The 17104-nt window shown below is 43.8% G+C and overlaps 1 protein-coding gene across 4 annotated transcripts in view; it reads right to left on the reverse strand.

Annotated features, from left to right (window-relative positions):
- CRBN (cereblon) overlaps positions 1–17104 on the reverse strand; it is a 111461-nt gene that overhangs the window by 28658 nt on the left and 65699 nt on the right. Inside the window, exon 1 of one of the 4 annotated variants that reach the window (XM_043443146.1) lies at positions 697–717. The exons of the other annotated variants lie outside the window; for them this stretch is intronic. Within the exon in view, the coding sequence (XP_043299081.1) occupies positions 697–702 (6 nt within the window). The 5' untranslated portion in view covers positions 703–717. Of the gene's footprint in view, positions 1–696; positions 718–17104 lie in introns of those variants that run through there. 4 annotated transcript variants of the gene reach the window in all.

Below are 17104 nucleotides of genomic sequence, written 5' to 3' on the forward strand. Positions count from 1 at the left end.
GACTGGCCCAGGACAGCTGCGGTGGGGGTCCAGTGAACCAGGGCACCCACCGCCCCATTCCACTCCCCAAAGTGTGCCAGTCTGTACAACGAATCAATGGTCCAGAGGAGCTTGGAGCATCGTGCTGGGTCTACACAGCCTTCAACAACCCATGTGGAGAATGCATATTCAAGTTTAGCTGCCTTTGACAAGAAAGGGCTGAAATTAGGGATCTTGAATCCTTTGTGGCTCTGTGATTCATTCTTAAAGGGCATCGTTTTCATGAGTTTTTGGTTTTTTTTAAACTATTCTAGTTGTGCTGTGAGTAACTTAAGAAAAACAAAAAGTTTGGAATTAAAACCCTGGTAATTCTCATGTTCCTAATTTCCATTAACCACAAAGAGTTTGCAAAAGTGTCCAAGCAGAGAGATCTTTTTTCACTTGAGGAGGACTCTTTGAGTATCAGGGAGAGAAATACTCAGTCCTGGGATGCAGCTCTTCCTTCCTTCTCTTTCGAGTGCTGGGTCTAGCAACCATGGTCACAGGGTGTGCAGTTGGGCATCTGTTATCCTGTAAATCCCAGAGTTACCAGGGAATGAAAGATGGATCCTGTCTGCTTTATGCAGACCTAGAGGGGAGGGAGCGGGCATAAAATCAGATGGAGTAAGGATATTTCATGGCTCCTTCAAAATGTTGACAATTTTATTAACTACTCACCTTCATATCTCAGTAATATGGTGAACAATCTTGGATTCAAAGAAACACCTTTGTATACATCTTTCACTGCTATGGTAGTATTTCCAGGGACACCAGAGCCCATTCAAGTCTCAAGCATGTTGGATTATTCGCAAAAATGATTATGGGTGATGATACTCGGAGCTGCATTCACTGAGACTGCCTTCCATCCCATCCATCTCTGACTTGACAGGCAAAGGAGGGGTGATCTTGCAAGACAGTAAAACGTGGGGCAATTTATGGCTTTAAACTTGTTTACTGTTTGCACGACTCATCCAGGAGCCTTCCCCACTGCAGCATGCTGTCTCCACCGCAGTTAAAGGCACCTGGAGATCGGGGGAGATGAACGCAAGCAAGGAGCACGGAGTCCTAGGTTCTGGTCATCGCCCTGTTTCCAGCTGCCATCTAGGCTGGGTCATTTCAGCATCTTCTCCCTTGGCCTTCTATTCTTGGCCTTGCCTATTGTACAGGTAACGGCCAGGATGTGTGAAGTTTGGCCGTTCAAACAAAATCTCAGTGGTTTCACAAAAGCGTGCTTCTGGCCCCAGTCAGGCCTGTCCTGGGTTGGTGCTTCTCCGAGATGGACCCCCAGCCTGGTCTGCCTCTATCTTGTGGCCCCTCTTTCTATTGTACAGGTCAATAATCCCTGACTGCCATGGCAGAGAAAAATGCTTGCAGAATGAGCACTGCCTCTCAAATGCCCCTGCCTGCAGGTGACACCTGCCCCCGCCACACACAGTTCACTGGCAAAGTGAATCCACCTGTGACTTCAAAACACTCTGTCCTTTGGTTGCATTAGGAACATCAGCCACACGATGGAACTAAATCAGAGTTTTTCATGTATGTCTGTAGATGTGTGTATGCGTGTTTGTATGTGCTTAGTCATTGAGTCATGTCCTACTCTCTCCAGACCCATGAACGGTAGCCACAAGGCTTTTCTGTCCAAAGGATTTTCTAGGCAAGAATACTGGTGCGGGTTGCCATTTCCTTTTCCAGGGGATCTTCCCAACCCAGGGATCGAACCTGAGTCTCCTGCGTCTCTGGCATTGGCAGGTGGATTCTTTACCAATGTCGTCACCTGGGAAGCCCGTGTATGCATGTATGAATGTACATATGTTTACAAACACACAAACATACATACACATATTCAGAAATATATACACATATATGTTTCAGAATACTTTGCCCAGGTGCATAAATAAATAAATATAACAAATGAAAGCGGGACAGTTGAAGCTTATGCTTTTAGCTCTCATCATTCGTCTACACTTAAGGGGGACTGTGGTTTGACAATCCCTGGACAGTTCTAAAACACCGTGATGTGACCCAAGGCCAGGAATCAACTAACTCCATAAGCTACCAGCTTCAAAATAAGAGATCAGAACAATGACCAAAGCAGATGTAATGACAATAAAGTACCTCATAGCATCTGTACTATGTGAGAAAGTCAAGCAATTCATGAGGGACATGAAAAGAGAGGAAAAACCGATCAAATGAGGATCTAGATAAATATGATTTCAACAGTGTGGAGACGATCCAGGTCCCCAAATTCTAGTAAATAAATTCTTAGCTGCCACTGAATTCAGTTTATCATTCACACCAAAAAGCAGTGAAAAATTTGGGTGTTAATTGGGAAAGATATGTCATATAAAGTTATTAATGGATGCACTAGAAATGTGAACTTCAATGAAAGAAAAGTAGAATGGTGGATAAAAGAATCTAATAATGTGTTCGGTAGAGAAACTTAGTAACTGGAAAGCCAAGTAGATAGAAAAAGGCTAAGATGACTTGCAAGCCAGGGCCAGAGCTGAGAGCGGAGCTTGAAAGTGTTCAGAGACTAGAAGCATTCTAAGACTCCAGACTCTGAATCACTTGTCTTTCTTCAAACTCAGATTAACAAACATTTTCACTGCATCTCTGCCATGTGCAAGGTGATGTTACAGGAACCAGGGAAACTGACAGTACAAGAAAACCCACAGGAGTGCCTGTCCTCGGGGAGCTTAGTCCTACTGGGGGCAGAAGGATAATGAGCCACTTAAGAGACAAAAAGATGACTGCAATGTAACATCTGCTCTTGGCTGTGCTTTAGTTTGAAGGCTGAGGTGGGAGAACCGAGGACATAAACAGTCTGACAAAGTACCCAGTGCAGTGGCCAAAGTACACATTCTTTTTCATGTAAACAATGATGGTTGTGGAAGGAGGGGACACATTTCAGCAAGCGCTGAAGGGATGTATCACTCACTCACTGTCCTTCACAAAAATTACTTACAGGGGTGTCCCTGGGGGTACAGGGAATAGGAATCTGCCTGCCGATGCGGGAAACACGGGTTCAATCCCTGTTGGGGGAAGATCCCACATGCCTCGGAGCAACTAAGCCCAGAATCCGCAATGACTGAGCCCCTGATCTACAGTGACTGCAGCCTACGTGCCCTAGAGCCTGTGCTCTGAGCAAGAGAAGCCTCTACAGTGAGGAGCCCGCGCGCTGTAGGGGAAGCCCCGACTCACTGCAGCTGGAGAGAGTCCGCGCACAGCAATGAAGACCCAGCACAGCCATAACTGATAAATAAATACATTTTTGAAAATTACTTATGGACTTAACATTAGCCATCCGAAAGCTTAATCAAAACTAAGGACCCAAGAAGAGGATGGAGTCATACACTGGACTTGAGAATCCCTGCTATCCAAACAGAGACACACACAGCCCCTCTGAGTGGACCAGAGCTTGGGTCCAGGACTGCACTCTTGAGACGGCTGATGCTTTGTTATGAGTTTCCTGTGCGCCTGGGCTTCCTGGCAGCCAGACAGAGCACGTCCTCTAAGTCAGAGGACCTAGTTCTCGTTCTTTCACTCGCTGACCAGAAAGCACATATTAAATGCTTACGCTGAGTCCAGCTGATACACATGCTTTGCGCATATCCTTTCACTGAATTTACAGCAAACTTGAGAGGTAGGTGCTGTCATCTCTATTTTTTATGATCACAAGTCACTTTCTCTCTGTGAAGGGGGAGGGTCAAGGCTGATTTCCTGGGTCTTGCTGAGCTTTCATCTTCTATCACTCTGTGAATTCAGATCTTAGTTCACAGTATGGACCTTCACCTTTGTCCTATCTTCCTGTCCTTCCACTGCCTGGATATACCTCCAGGTTCCTCCTTTTCATATCGTTTAGAGCACTATTCGTGCTTCTTTAGACACTGCCCAGCTTCCCTGCAGGCAGATTCTTTACTGTCTGAGCGACCAGGGGAGCACAAGACAGAGGACCTGGAGAAGCGCATCTAAGTGGGGAGGTGAGGCACGGGTAATGGTTTCTCGGGAGCAGTGCTTCTTAGGGTGTGGCCTTGAGTCCACTGTAGGCAGCAGGGGTTTTCCTGGACGCCTTGTACATGGATCCCAGGGTCAAAGTCTTTTCTTTGGAGACAGCAGACACAAACCCATAGATTTTCATTTTGCTACCAACCAGGACTATTTATAAATACAATTTAAAAATAAGGGTAACTAAAGCTAAAATACCAGGCCATTGTAGACTTTGCGCAAGGCTTTAACTTTCTATTCCATCAAGAAGTCTGGCAACCACCCAGTGCCTTGGCAGCATTGCAAAGCCTCTACTGAGAATGTGCACGCAGGAGATGCAGGGGTTCCCAGGACTTTGCTGGGATGCAGTCCATGTTGCATGGACGGCATCTGTGCTGAGTTGGTCTTGGTCCTAGAGTGTTGCTCCTACTGATGCATGAATTAATGCAGTTGAGGAATTATGTTGGGATTTGCCTTTACTGATCATTATGTTGGCTGACTGAAGCATTTTCAGTTTTAGCCATCTTGGGGTTCTTTTCTTCTAGAAGGCCTGAACACATAGGATGGACAGAGGTAGGACTTTTACACTGCTGTAAGAAGTCAAGATCTAAAAAGTCAGAAAGCCACTGATGTACAATCCAGCCCAACATCTCTTGTGCTTTATCACACGGCTGTTATCCTGTGGGCAGGTGTCTCCTTGTGTTGGCCGAGACACTTGGGCAGCAAAGTGATGGAGTTCCTTTAAATTTATGTCAGGTCTGTCTCTGGAAAAGCAGAGCATGTTGGGATTAGCCAGGCCCCCAGCAAAAGCTCTCGCTGTGCCAGGCTTGGGCTTAGAAGAAAGGAGTGGTGAAGCTCTTATTATTCTGAAACACTCAAGCATAAATTCTGCTGATGATGGTTTGGCCCAATGCCTTGGGTGGTGATGTAATCGATGAATACAAAAAGCAAAACTCTTTTCCTGTAACAGTATTTCCTACCTCACTCAGCTCAAGTGTCCCTAAATCCAAAAATCTTTCCTGATCTCGCCAAGCAACTATGGCATTTGCCACTTTATTTTGAAATTTTGTGCTTATTTGTCCCTTGGAGTGTGGAGTGTCTGCTAAGGACAGGGACCATGCCTCACTCACATCTGTGGGCCCCGTGCTGGGATGGGGCTGATCAACTACTGCTGGGCTGGATTCAACTTGAAAAAGAACGTGACAGACAGAAAAGTCCAGCCTCTGTCTATCTAGTCATAGTCTATCCTGTAAGAGGGATGGCTCACAAAGAGACCCCAATGCAGTTTGCAGCAACGTGGATGGACCCAGAGATTATTATACTAAGTCAGGTAAGCCAGACAGAGAAACACCACGGGATTGTCGCTTATATGTAGAGTCTAAAAAGATGAGAATCAAATGAGCTTATTTACAAAACGGAAAGACTCACAGACACAGAAAACAAACTTATGGTTACATCAAAGGGGAAGGGGGAGAGGGATAAACTAGAGGAGTTCAGGATTAACATAAATACACTAGTGTATAAAAACAGACAGCCAACAAGCAACTATTATACAACACAAGGGACTCCACTCAATACTCTGAATGACCTATAAGGGAAAACTCTCTGAAAAAACTGGATGTATCTATATAGAGAGATATACACATACACACATATATATGAAAGTGTTCCTTGCTTAGTCGTATCCAACTCTCTGCAGCCCCACAGTCTGCAGCCCACCAGGCTCCTCTGTCCATGGAATTCTTGAGGCAAGAATGCTGGAGTGGGTAGCCATTCCCTTCTCCAGGGGATCTTCCTGACCCAGGGATCAAACCTGGGTCTCCTGCAGTGTAGGCAGATTCTTTACTGTCTGAGCCTCCAGGGAAGGTGTGTGTGTGTGTGTGTGTGTGTGTATTCCTTAGAGGAGGAAATGGCAACCCACTCCAGTACTCTTGCCTGGAAAATTCCATGGACAGAGGAGGCTGGCAAGCCACAGTACATGGGGCTTCAGAGAGTCAGATATGACTCAGCAACTAAACCACCACTATATATATCTGAATTACTTTGCTATACACCTGAAATTAATACAACAACTATCCTTCAATATTTTAAAAAGTAGTATAGGCCTCCAGACCCCAAGTCAGGACAAAGGAAAGGGGTAAACTCAAGTTTGGTTACAAAGCCTACACAGTATGGAAGTAGCAGAGTTGGAAATTCAAACCCAGGCCAGTTTGTTTTCAAAAAGAACTTAAGTCACTACAGCTGAAGGCAGGGTGAGACATTATCTGCCCAAAGCTGAGGCATGTCATGTGGGAGAATGGGCAGAGTAGAAAGGAGGCTGGTGTGGTGAAAGCCTTGGCAAATACAAGGGGCACTGAGTCCTGAGAAATAGGAGGAGAGCAAAGAGATTGAGCTGGGGATGGGGCATAGGCTGGGTACCATAATGGTCCTTCAAAGATGTCCACACCCAGTCTGTGGGACTTATGAGTATATTACATTATGTGGCAACAGAGACTTTGCAGATGTCTTAAACTAAGAATCTTGAGATGGAGAATCACCTGAGCCTCTTTGGGGGACTCAATATGATCACTAAGGGTCCTCATAAGAGGGATGCAGGAGGGTCAGAATCGGAGGAGGAGATGTGATGTGCCAGCCAGTGAACTCAGGGGCTTCTAGAAGCTGCAAAAGGAAAGGAAACAGTCTCCCCAGGGCCTCCAGAAGGATCACAGCCCTTCCACCACCTTGCTTTTAACTCACTGGGACTGATTTTGAACGTCTGACCTTCAGAAGAGTAAGGCGATAAATCTGTACCCTTGAAGGCACCGAGTTTGTGGCGGTCCATCGCAGTGAGGAGAGGAAACCAGTGCAGGGGGCACTGCTGACGAGTCAGACCTGAGGGCAGGCTGCACAGAGAGACAGCGTGAGGACCAGGCTGAGAAGGTCCTCCTTCCCCAGCGCCAGCTGTCCTGCCATCAGGTTTTCCCGTGCCCCCAGCATCCGGCTGCCAGGGGAGGGTCAGGTGGCGTGGGGACGGGGGACCAGGAGACACTGCTTAGGTGGCTGGGAGTGACTGCACAGCGCCTGAGAGTCAGAGGCTGCCCAGGGAGTCCTAGCTACTCCCTAATTCCACAAGACTGCGGCACAGGTTCATCTTTTAAACGAAGTCAGATTTTTAGCACACCCTACACTCCGTCTCAGAATAAACAAACAAGTTCTCATAGTTTTTCCAAACCTAGAGCTGATCAGCATGTAGAGGCAGAGTCCGAGGTACAGAAAGTGCCCTCGCTTGGGCTACAGGTACTTCAGCTGCATTCAAACAACCCTGAACAGCCAAGGAACAAGCCAGAGAGTTTTCCTATTGGTTATAGCTTTGGGAGCAGCTTGGGTCTAGGTTCCAAGTCTAGGAAAGACAAAGAAGGACTGTTGTCACCCAGTTACAGCCTGTGAAGGTACAGAAATCAAAGCACCAGTCAGTGAAAGTAATTTCAAACACATCAATAGAATGTGTGGTTTTTGACCACAGAGATAAGGATGCCTGAAAATACCAGCTAAAAAAAGATAAAGACTTAAAAAAAAAAAGTAAAGAAGGAAAGATATTGATGCCATCTGCCATATTTTTATGAGCTAATATGACCAGAAAATATCGATGACTGTAAAAGTTCCCTGAAGTCAGGACACCTGCTATTAATTTTCATGTCTCATTTACCATAATCCTGTATAGTTTTACAGTAAATCCCCTTTATTTTGGGATTTGAATATGAAGATAAAAATGAGTTAGAAGGATCTGAATTACATACTTATTCTACTTGGCATCTCCTGGCTGTATGACCTTGGGCAGGTGACTTCAACTCTCTTGCCTTTATGGTCTCACCTTTTCAGTGGGAGTAGTGAGTTCTCATCAAGGGGCTGTTGTGAGATGAGGTGTGAGGATCAGAACTGTCCTCTCTGCAACTAAATATCAGGCGGAAGGAAAACACCAAGGTCTCGCAGAGTAGCAGCTGTGATGTAGCATAGCTGACCCTTTACGCAAGTGGGCATGCGGTAAGTACACTCTTAGGTCAGCTACTTGAACTCCTAAAGGTTAGCTGCTCTGAACTATTACACATCTGAAGCCGAGATCCAAGCCCCTTGTTGGTCGTACCTTCCACACTCTTTGCCTTCACGTTCTCTTGACAAGTATTAAGCTCCTTTAGGACTTCCCTGGTGACCCAGATGGTAAAGAACCTGCCTGCAATGTGGGAGACCTGGGTTCGATCCCTGGGTTGGGAAGATTCCCTGAAGAAGTGCATGGCTACCCACACTCCAGTATTCTTGCCTAGAGAATCCCCATGGACAGAGGAGCCTGAGGGGTTGCAGTCCAAGGGGTCGCGAAGAGTCGGGCACGACTGAGCAACCTTCTCCTTCTTAGCTCTGACCTCACTCTTTTCCCGTTTGGGATGATGGCGCCAGACAGGAAAACCCGGCTCTGCTTGACAGCCGCCAATAGGGGGCGCTAGAGGGACCCTGCGGGGCTGGAAGAGGAGGTGTTAAGCCTTCCGGCGGCTTCCAGTCCCTACGGCAGGAAGCACTTCGTTGCAGCAGGGTGTCTGTTCTCACACCAGCAACCAGATCTAGTATGGAGCTTTCCCAGCACTCCCGAGAGCAGCCTTATCGTCCCTTCTCAGAGACCCAGCACCAGCTGGCTGCGTCTCCTCCTTAGAGACCCAAATTCCTGCTCAGCAGGCTGGGCGAAGGCCCCTTCTCTGGGCTTCTGAGTTTAATAGCGTCAACATTTCCCTTCTTCCCTCCAGTCCCTGGAGGCCTGTTTCCTGCAGCTGCTACACCAGGAGGCCTTAGTGTTTTCTTTTGGCCTTATATTTAGTCACAGAGACGACAGTTCTGTATGTAGCTAATAATCCTTTGTGTTAAACTCTCTCCTTCCTGGTCTATGTTTCCTGACCAGACCCCAAGAGAAGCACTCTGGTGGGGTCTTTTGTAAGAAATTGTTACTTTGAATATAATCCAACTTATCAAGGAACCTGCAAAAAAAAAAAAAGTTCAAAAGAAAAATAAGCAAAATATTTGAACACATACTTCACCAACAAGCCCACCAAATTTGAGAATGTCTTCAACTTTCTTAGTAACTTAGGAAAATGCAAATTAAAACTCTAAGATACCTACTAGACTGATTAATATTAAGTATACTGAAAATAGCAAATCTTGATGAGGATATGGAACATGGGGACTCTCCAACACTACAGGTAGGGATTTAAGCTGGTTCCAGTCACTTTTGTAAACTGTTGGAAGGGCTTCCATAATGCTCACATGGGTGACCCAGCTGTTATGTCATAGCGACAGCCCTAGTAGAGATGCATGCCTAAGATTAAAGACCTAAATGTAGGACTGGACGCTATAAAACTCTTAGAAGAAAACATAGGAAAAACACTCTTTGATATAAATCACAGCAAGAACTTTTTTGATCCATCTCCTACAGTAATGACAATAAAAACAAAAACAAATGGGACCTAATTAAACTTAAAAGCAAAGGAAATCATAAACAAGATGAAAAGATAACCTTCAGAATAGGAGAAAGTATTTGCAAATGAATCAACAGATGAAGGATTAATCTCCAAAATACACAAACAGCTCACGAAGCTTAATTAAAAAAAATAAAACACACAAACAACCCAATCACAAAATGGGAAGAAGACCCAAACAGACATTTTTCCCAAGAAGCCATACAAATGGCCAAGAGGCACATGAAAAGATGCTCAACATCACTAATTATTAGAGAAATGCAAATCCAAAGTACAATGAGGTATGACCTCACACCAGTCAGAATAGCCATCATCAAAAAATTTACAAATCACACATGCAGGAGAGGGTATGGAGAAAAGGAAACCCTCTTGCACTGCTGGTGGGAATGCAAATGGTACAGCTGCTGTGAAAAACAATATGGAGATTACTTAAAAATCTAAACATAGAACTACATACGACCCAGCAATCCCACTACTGGACACAGACCCTAAGAAAATCATAATTCAAAAAGCTACACCTACCCGAATGTTCCCTGCAGCACTATTTATAATAGCCCGAACATGGAAAAAACCTAAGGGTCCATCGACAGATGAGTGGATAAAGAAGACGTAATACATATATCAATGGACTGTAACCCAGCTATAAAAAGGACTGAAACTGGGTTATTTGTAGAGATGTGCGTGGACCTAAAGTCTGCCATACAGAGTGAAGTAAGTCAGAAAGAGAAAAACAAGTATCGAATGTTAATGCACGTATGTAGAATCAAGAAAAATGGTACAGATGAACCGAGTTCCAGGGCAGGAACAGAGATGCCAACAGAGAACGGACACATGGGCATAGCAGGGGAAGGGGAGGGTGGGATGAATCGGGAGGTTGGGTTTGACATAAATACACTGCCATGTGTAAAACAGTTATTTCAGATAGTGCAAACGTGCTGTGTAGTGCAGCGCTCAGCCTGATGCTTGCCGATGACCTGGAGGGAGGGGTGGTGGGGTATGAAGGAGGTCCAGCAGGCAGGGGATGTGTGTATACACATCACTGACTCACCTCATTGAACAGCAAAAACTCACACAATACTGTAAGCAATTACACTCCAATAAAAAAGGAATGCTCATAGAAATGTTTTTGGTGATAATTCCCATCTGAAATCAACAGAAATATCCTCCAACCATAGAATGGATAAAGACACTCAGATCTGCTTATACAGGGTGATATCACACAGTAACAGATGATAAACTAGAGCTACAATACATAGAACATGAATAAATCCAATCCACTTCAATAAAAGATTAAAATATTTACAGCCTGAAGTTTCCTGTTTATACTGGATATTTATTTTGAAAAATCACCGGCTTATCCCTTACAACACTCTCCCTTGCTTTAGAGCCTCATCTCTAGATTGGGTTTCTTGGAATCCTCTGAAAATCTAGAAGGCAGAACATAGCTGTTATAACCATTGGCTATGGTGCCAGATATTGCCTACTATGAGAAAAACTATTTCAAGGCAGAGCTTTACTTGATTTTTGAATCTCCAGGACTGAGCACACTGTCTGACTCAAGGAAGCGCTCAGGAAATATCTCCTGAATGGATCCTGGGGGATTTTTGCCCAGAATGTCTCATTACTGTTTTCGCTACTCCAATATAGTACCTTGCATTGGGAAGGCATCCAAACATATTTACTGAGTGTCTAAACTGAATTTTAAAATACAATTATATTTGTTAAAACCACATGATGCCTCACTGGAAATTTAATTTCAAATTCTTTTGAACTATTTGATGAATTGCCATCAATTTCCTAGGTAACATATATCACTACCCAAATACCTTTTCTGCTTTGTTGTGCTTTTTCATTCCTAAAGTTTTTAGATACCCAAGAAGCTATTATTTGATTTTCTATTTTCTAGAAGTTGTGAGTTGATATTACAGAGGTGGTATGCTATGATAAAAATATTAGTGGCCCGTCCAGTTCAACCACAGACCAGCTGGTTGATTCTGGACAGTCCTGTGCACGCCGCTCGCCCTTAGGCTGAAAGTGAAAGTATTAGTAGCTCAGTCACATTCGACTCTTTGCAACCCCATGGACTGCAGCCCACCAGGCTCCTTTGTCCATGGGGATTCTCCAGGCAAGAATACTAGAATAGGTAGGCATTCCCTTCTCCAGGGGATCTACCTTACCCAGGGATCGAACTCAGGTCTCCTACATTGCAGGCAGATTCTTTATCATCTGAGCCAAAAATGAAGAGGCTGGAATTCTTAAGGACAGAAAATATGTGCTCTGCCAGTGACTCTTCTTTCTTCCCACCCATGGCAGACATGCTAATCAATCACATTACACTCATCTATTGAGTCTAAGTAACGAAAAAATTCTTCTCAGCATGGCACACCAGAGGCATACCAATCGACTCTAGTTGGCAACTATACAAAACTTAGTTATTAACCCTCTACTGAATGACATAAAGTTCCATTGATTCCCAAACTTCTATAGTTCCATGATCTATAAAAAGTTATATTCTCTGCAGTGACTCCAAGGCACTGCATAATTTTAAAGTGCATTCAGAACTATCACAGAAAGATTACATTTTATTACTCACCGTTTCCAAGTTAAGAGTATTTTACTGCGTTATCAATCTTTGCAAATGGAGAATCCAGGCCCAGGGCTCACTGAACGTGACTCTTCTCACACATGCATTGGATTTCTAGGATGAGATCCGAGACTGGTACAGGGACACCTATCGAGTATCAAAATAGAAAGCAGATGCTCCAAGTCTGAGACCCCCTGGTCCCTTAAGCATTAACAGTAAAGTGAATTCTCCTAAAATGGTAGCACTTGACAGGTAAGCAACTTGTGTGCCTCTTCATTAAAGCATGAATTTAGAGAAATCAGGAATAATGATCTCAGCAATCTGAGCAGAGGCCTGAGGTCTGAAGTGTTAGAATATTACCTTCCAATTAGGTTTCACATCAAATCCCAGGTTGCCTAATGGCTCTGGATGGATGTCTTTATCTATTGTTCAGCATATTAAGCTGAGTGTCGGGGTAACCGCCGGATAACAGTCCTGTCCGCATGGTGCTACTTGGATGAGAGGAGCATGAGGACTCTGTGGTTTTCCCAAACACCGTGCTGATTAGAGCAAGAGATCCCTGGCCAGTAATTATGCTTCTGCCCCATCTCCCTCAAGAAGCTGTGTCCTCAGCTTCTTGGACATTCTAGAGGTGGAATGTCTTCTATTAATTCACCAAGGAGTTGGGATTACAAGTCTGGTTTTTCCCCTCTAGCAGAGTACATGAATTCTGACCCTAAGAGGCACAGTTTTCAGGCCGACAGGGTAATACATGGGCTGAAACTAAAAATACTTTTCATGATGCTTCAAGGGTCTTCACTCACAGGACAGCACCATAAGTTCCAGTGAGCAGAGGACACGAGCAAGTGCCTGGTGGTGGATGAATGGAGCTGAAACGCTGCCTCTGCCTCCAGGCTGCAGCCCCTAACCTCTGGGGCCTATTTCCATTTATATGATTCTAGGGGTAAACTGCCTCTAACATTCTCAATGGTGACCACCATGTTAAGGGATCAAACAAACTAGTGATGATATCCACATTTCCCAGATAGTTTAGGACAAAGTGTGCTGTAGACCACGTTTAAGCAGAGATTCTATTTATTATTTGGAGACGTGTTGGCCTGCTGTGTGCCAGTTCAGATACGCCATCTACCTTCCCTTCCATCGGTGCCTCCTCAAATTGGGGTCAGTTTCCTGGTGTGGGAAGCCGGACCTCTGAAGCTGCTGCACCCGCTGGTTTGCAAGTTACTTCACAGTTCTGTACGTCTGAAGTCCCACTCGGTCTGACTGGCTGAAATCAAGGCCAGAGGAACATCGGCAGGGCTGCAGTCCTCCCAGGCAATGCGGATTCTAAGATACCACGATGGAAGTTTACTTTTCAACCCTGCTTTCTTCTCAATGATGGGAACTTCTTTTTTCTTCTCAATGAGGACTTTCTCCTGTAGCAGAAAGGACTTCAGGTTTTGTTTGGGGACAGTTCCTGTTCCGTGGAGTGTCAGTTTAGTTACCTGCGGAATGAAGGCGGCGGCCTGGGAGATGGACAGTCCCCTCCTGCTCTGTGATTTCACGCCTATCTGGATGCTGCTTTTGATTCCAGGTTTCTCACACCAGATCAATTACCTTTATGCTCCAGAGTTACACGACAGATGCTACTTGCCTCCGAAGGTTCTTTCACTATTTACACTGGGTATAAACCTGTGCAACTGGCTGAGCCTCAGTGGCATTTGTTATGAACTATACAGTGTGTTTTTAAACCATCCAATAGTTTTCCTAAAGTTGCTGAAAAATTATTCTGGCTGAATATATGTGTGTATTTATATACATAAATAGGGCAGCTTAAATGGTACAAATGTATTACTTTACAGTTCTATAAGTCCTGCTCGGTCTGACTGGGCTGAAATCGAGGCCAGAGGAACATTGGTAGGGTCGCAGCCCTCCCTAGACACTTCAGAGAAGACTCTTTGGTCACCTCTCCCAGCTTGTGAAGGCAGCACATGCTCCCTGGCTGCTGGTCCCCTTCCTCCATCTTCAAACCACTAATGACCTCTCTGACCCTCTTTCCATCATCACATCTCTCTCTGATCACAGTCAGGAAGGGTTCTCTGATTTTGAGGACCAATGAGTAGACCAAGCCCACCTACATGATCCCTGCTAACCTCCCCACCTCAAAGTCCTTAATCTAATAACATTTGCAAAATCCTTTTTATCCACATAAGGTAGCACATTCACAGGTTAGGGATCAAACACAAACATCTTTGGTGGGGGGCACTGTTCTGCCTCCCTCAATATATGTAAGGGAGGCCTTCAGGAAAGTCTTATTATTATTATTATTTTTTTTGCTGTCAAGGATGAGGCATTGGGGTTGGGGGGTAAATCTAAACCCTCAAAGTGATTCTAAAAAACACGTACAGCCTACAGGAGATCATTTGGTTAAATATCTCACTTTACTGACAAAGAAACTGGAGCCCAGGCAGGGGTGTGACTTGCTCAAAGTCACAGGATTACAGAGGAGGGGCTGCCGGTGGGGTCCAGCCCTCCTGGGGTACAAAGCCAACCCTTTTTGTACCACTCCACGTGGCCCTTCTGGATTCACATTGCGAAGAAGCATTTTAAAATAAAAATAAAACCACTGATGAGACGCTTTGTTCTACTTGGAAGAAGAGTTTTGAATGAGAAGAGGAATTTGTTAAAAAGTTTGTAATGAAATGTCAAGATGGTTTGCCATTTTACAAAAATATCATTTTTAATCCCAAGTGACAAAACTACTCTGTTGCTAAAGAGAGATGATATTTAAATAAAGGTCAAATAAAATCAGGGGGCGAATACAACACATGATGTATCAGAATATTTAGGATAAATTCAGAGAATCTGTGGGGACCTTGACAATTTTACCATTCTCTTTTCTACTCTTGTTCACCCTGTCTTTAAATTCCTGAATCTATGTAATCTTTCAGCATTCCATCCAGCATTCCACCCACCCATCATTCCCACCTACAAGCTGTCCATTGCATACCAACCATGGGAGAAAAAAGAGCCAACCAGAGCACATCCCCTCCCCTAAATACAACCAAGACTTCACTACTACGGTGGTTAATCCCTCTGCACCCCATTTTCCTTTGCAAGGTTCTTGATCTCTCAGTAAAGTGAACAATCCCCCTAGAAGAATCTCTGGGAACCCACAAGATTGCTGTCTAAATTGAATGAACTCAATTGCACATAAAATCTGCAGAGTGTCCACCTCAAACCCATGTGCAATTCAGTTATCTGTCCACCATTTCTTCTGCTGTCTGAGTAGGTTTTGCATGATTAGAATATGTGTCAGGAAACACTTGGCATTTGTCAGAAGTCAAAGTACAAACGTGGCACTGTGATTGAAATTGAATCCTTGTTGTTATGTGACTAAGTTCATGTCCAAGAAAGCAGAGGTGAGCACTTTGCTCCCAGTGCGCTGACATCAGCAAGCTTGGCGACTTATGAAGCTCCCAGTGGTGCGGCCTACTTAAATCAGTTACATGAACGTCAATTCATAACCCAGAGGAGTTTGGCAAACATCAAAATGTGAATTTCTAAATTGTTCTTTGAGTTGATTGGTGATTCTGAAAGGCACCTGTTTAGTCCTAAAGACCCCAGCCTAAATAAGGAGACTTTTCAAAACTGATGTCACCCCACTGAAAAATGAATGCATGCTAGTGGTTTTACTGTCAGAAGCATGGCCTCAAAAACTGCAGTTTCTAAAACTACCAGAGATATATCCAAACCAGTTTGACTGAATTTTTTGAAAAAATGTTAGTCCACACCACTCAGAGAGATTACTCTAATTTTATTGTTCATATAACTGCTTTTAAATTTTTTTCACATATTATAAAGTATTTTAAATTCAATTAAATTCATTGGACAAATATTTATATTGAGTGTCTACTATACACATGGGGGACACCACGGGGAAAAACACAAAAGCAATCTCTACTCTTGTGAAAGTTACTTCATTTAAAAAGCAATGCTGGAGGAAAGAAGCAAATAAAATAACAAAAGGTTATTTTAAAAATCTGAAAAAAATAATAAGGGGCTGAAGTAGAGAAGGATAAGGATTTCGGGGAACCCCCTTCAGCGTGGGTATAAAATGAAACCCTTTACAACTGCCATCACAGACTTGGAAATTTCTCAAGCTTTGTTTATGAGTAAGAATCTGGTAAGAGTTTTGTATCTACTAAGTTTTAACTGCCCTTCATTTTATAACAAATATTCCACTACAAACATCTAGTTAATTTTTACTTTGAATCCTAGTTAATATTCACGGCATCAGAACTGGTATTTAATTTAATGACTGAAGGTGATGAGAAATCATGATATTGTTCTGTGCTTAGTCACTCAGTCGTGTCCGACTGTGAGACCCCAGGGACTGTAGCCTCCAGGCTCCTCTGTCCATGGGGATTCTCCAGGCAAGAATACTGGAGTGGGTTGCCATGCCCTCCTCCAGGGGATCTTCCCAACACAGGGATCAAACCCAGGTCTCTTGCACGGCAGGCGGATTTTTTACCATCTGAGCCACCAAGGAAGCCCAAGTATTTTTCAAATTTGATTTTCATTTTTCATTTTTTAAGCCAAGTGCACATATATCCAATCACCACCAGATGGTGTAGTTGACATTTACAGAGAGTGCATGGAGGGAAACTGGATCTCTCTCTTACACACTCACACAGCCTCTCTCTTTCTAATAATGAATAAAGAAACAAAAGCAGATGGGAAAAGAAGACATTAAAAATGCTCATCTAATTTTTTTTTAAATAAAAAAATGTCCCCTATCTTTGTGAAAATTAATAAGTGGGTTGGTAGCCCCTCTTCGGAGGAGGTCTAACTCTATATACTGATGCTAATAATTTGAATTCATCAGTTTCCAAAACATATTTACCACTAGAATAACCTTATTCCCTCTCACAAGAGAAAAAAAAAGAATAGAGAAAATAAAAACCAAGAAAATATTCTCTTGGTTATTTTTAAAGCCCCACATTTTAATGTGTTAGACCATGGTGACAAATTTCTACATTTT

Source organism: Cervus canadensis, chromosome 22 (genome assembly GCF_019320065.1).
Source record: "Cervus canadensis isolate Bull #8, Minnesota chromosome 22, ASM1932006v1, whole genome shotgun sequence".
NCBI classification, from domain to species: domain Eukaryota; kingdom Metazoa; phylum Chordata; class Mammalia; order Artiodactyla; family Cervidae; genus Cervus; species Cervus canadensis.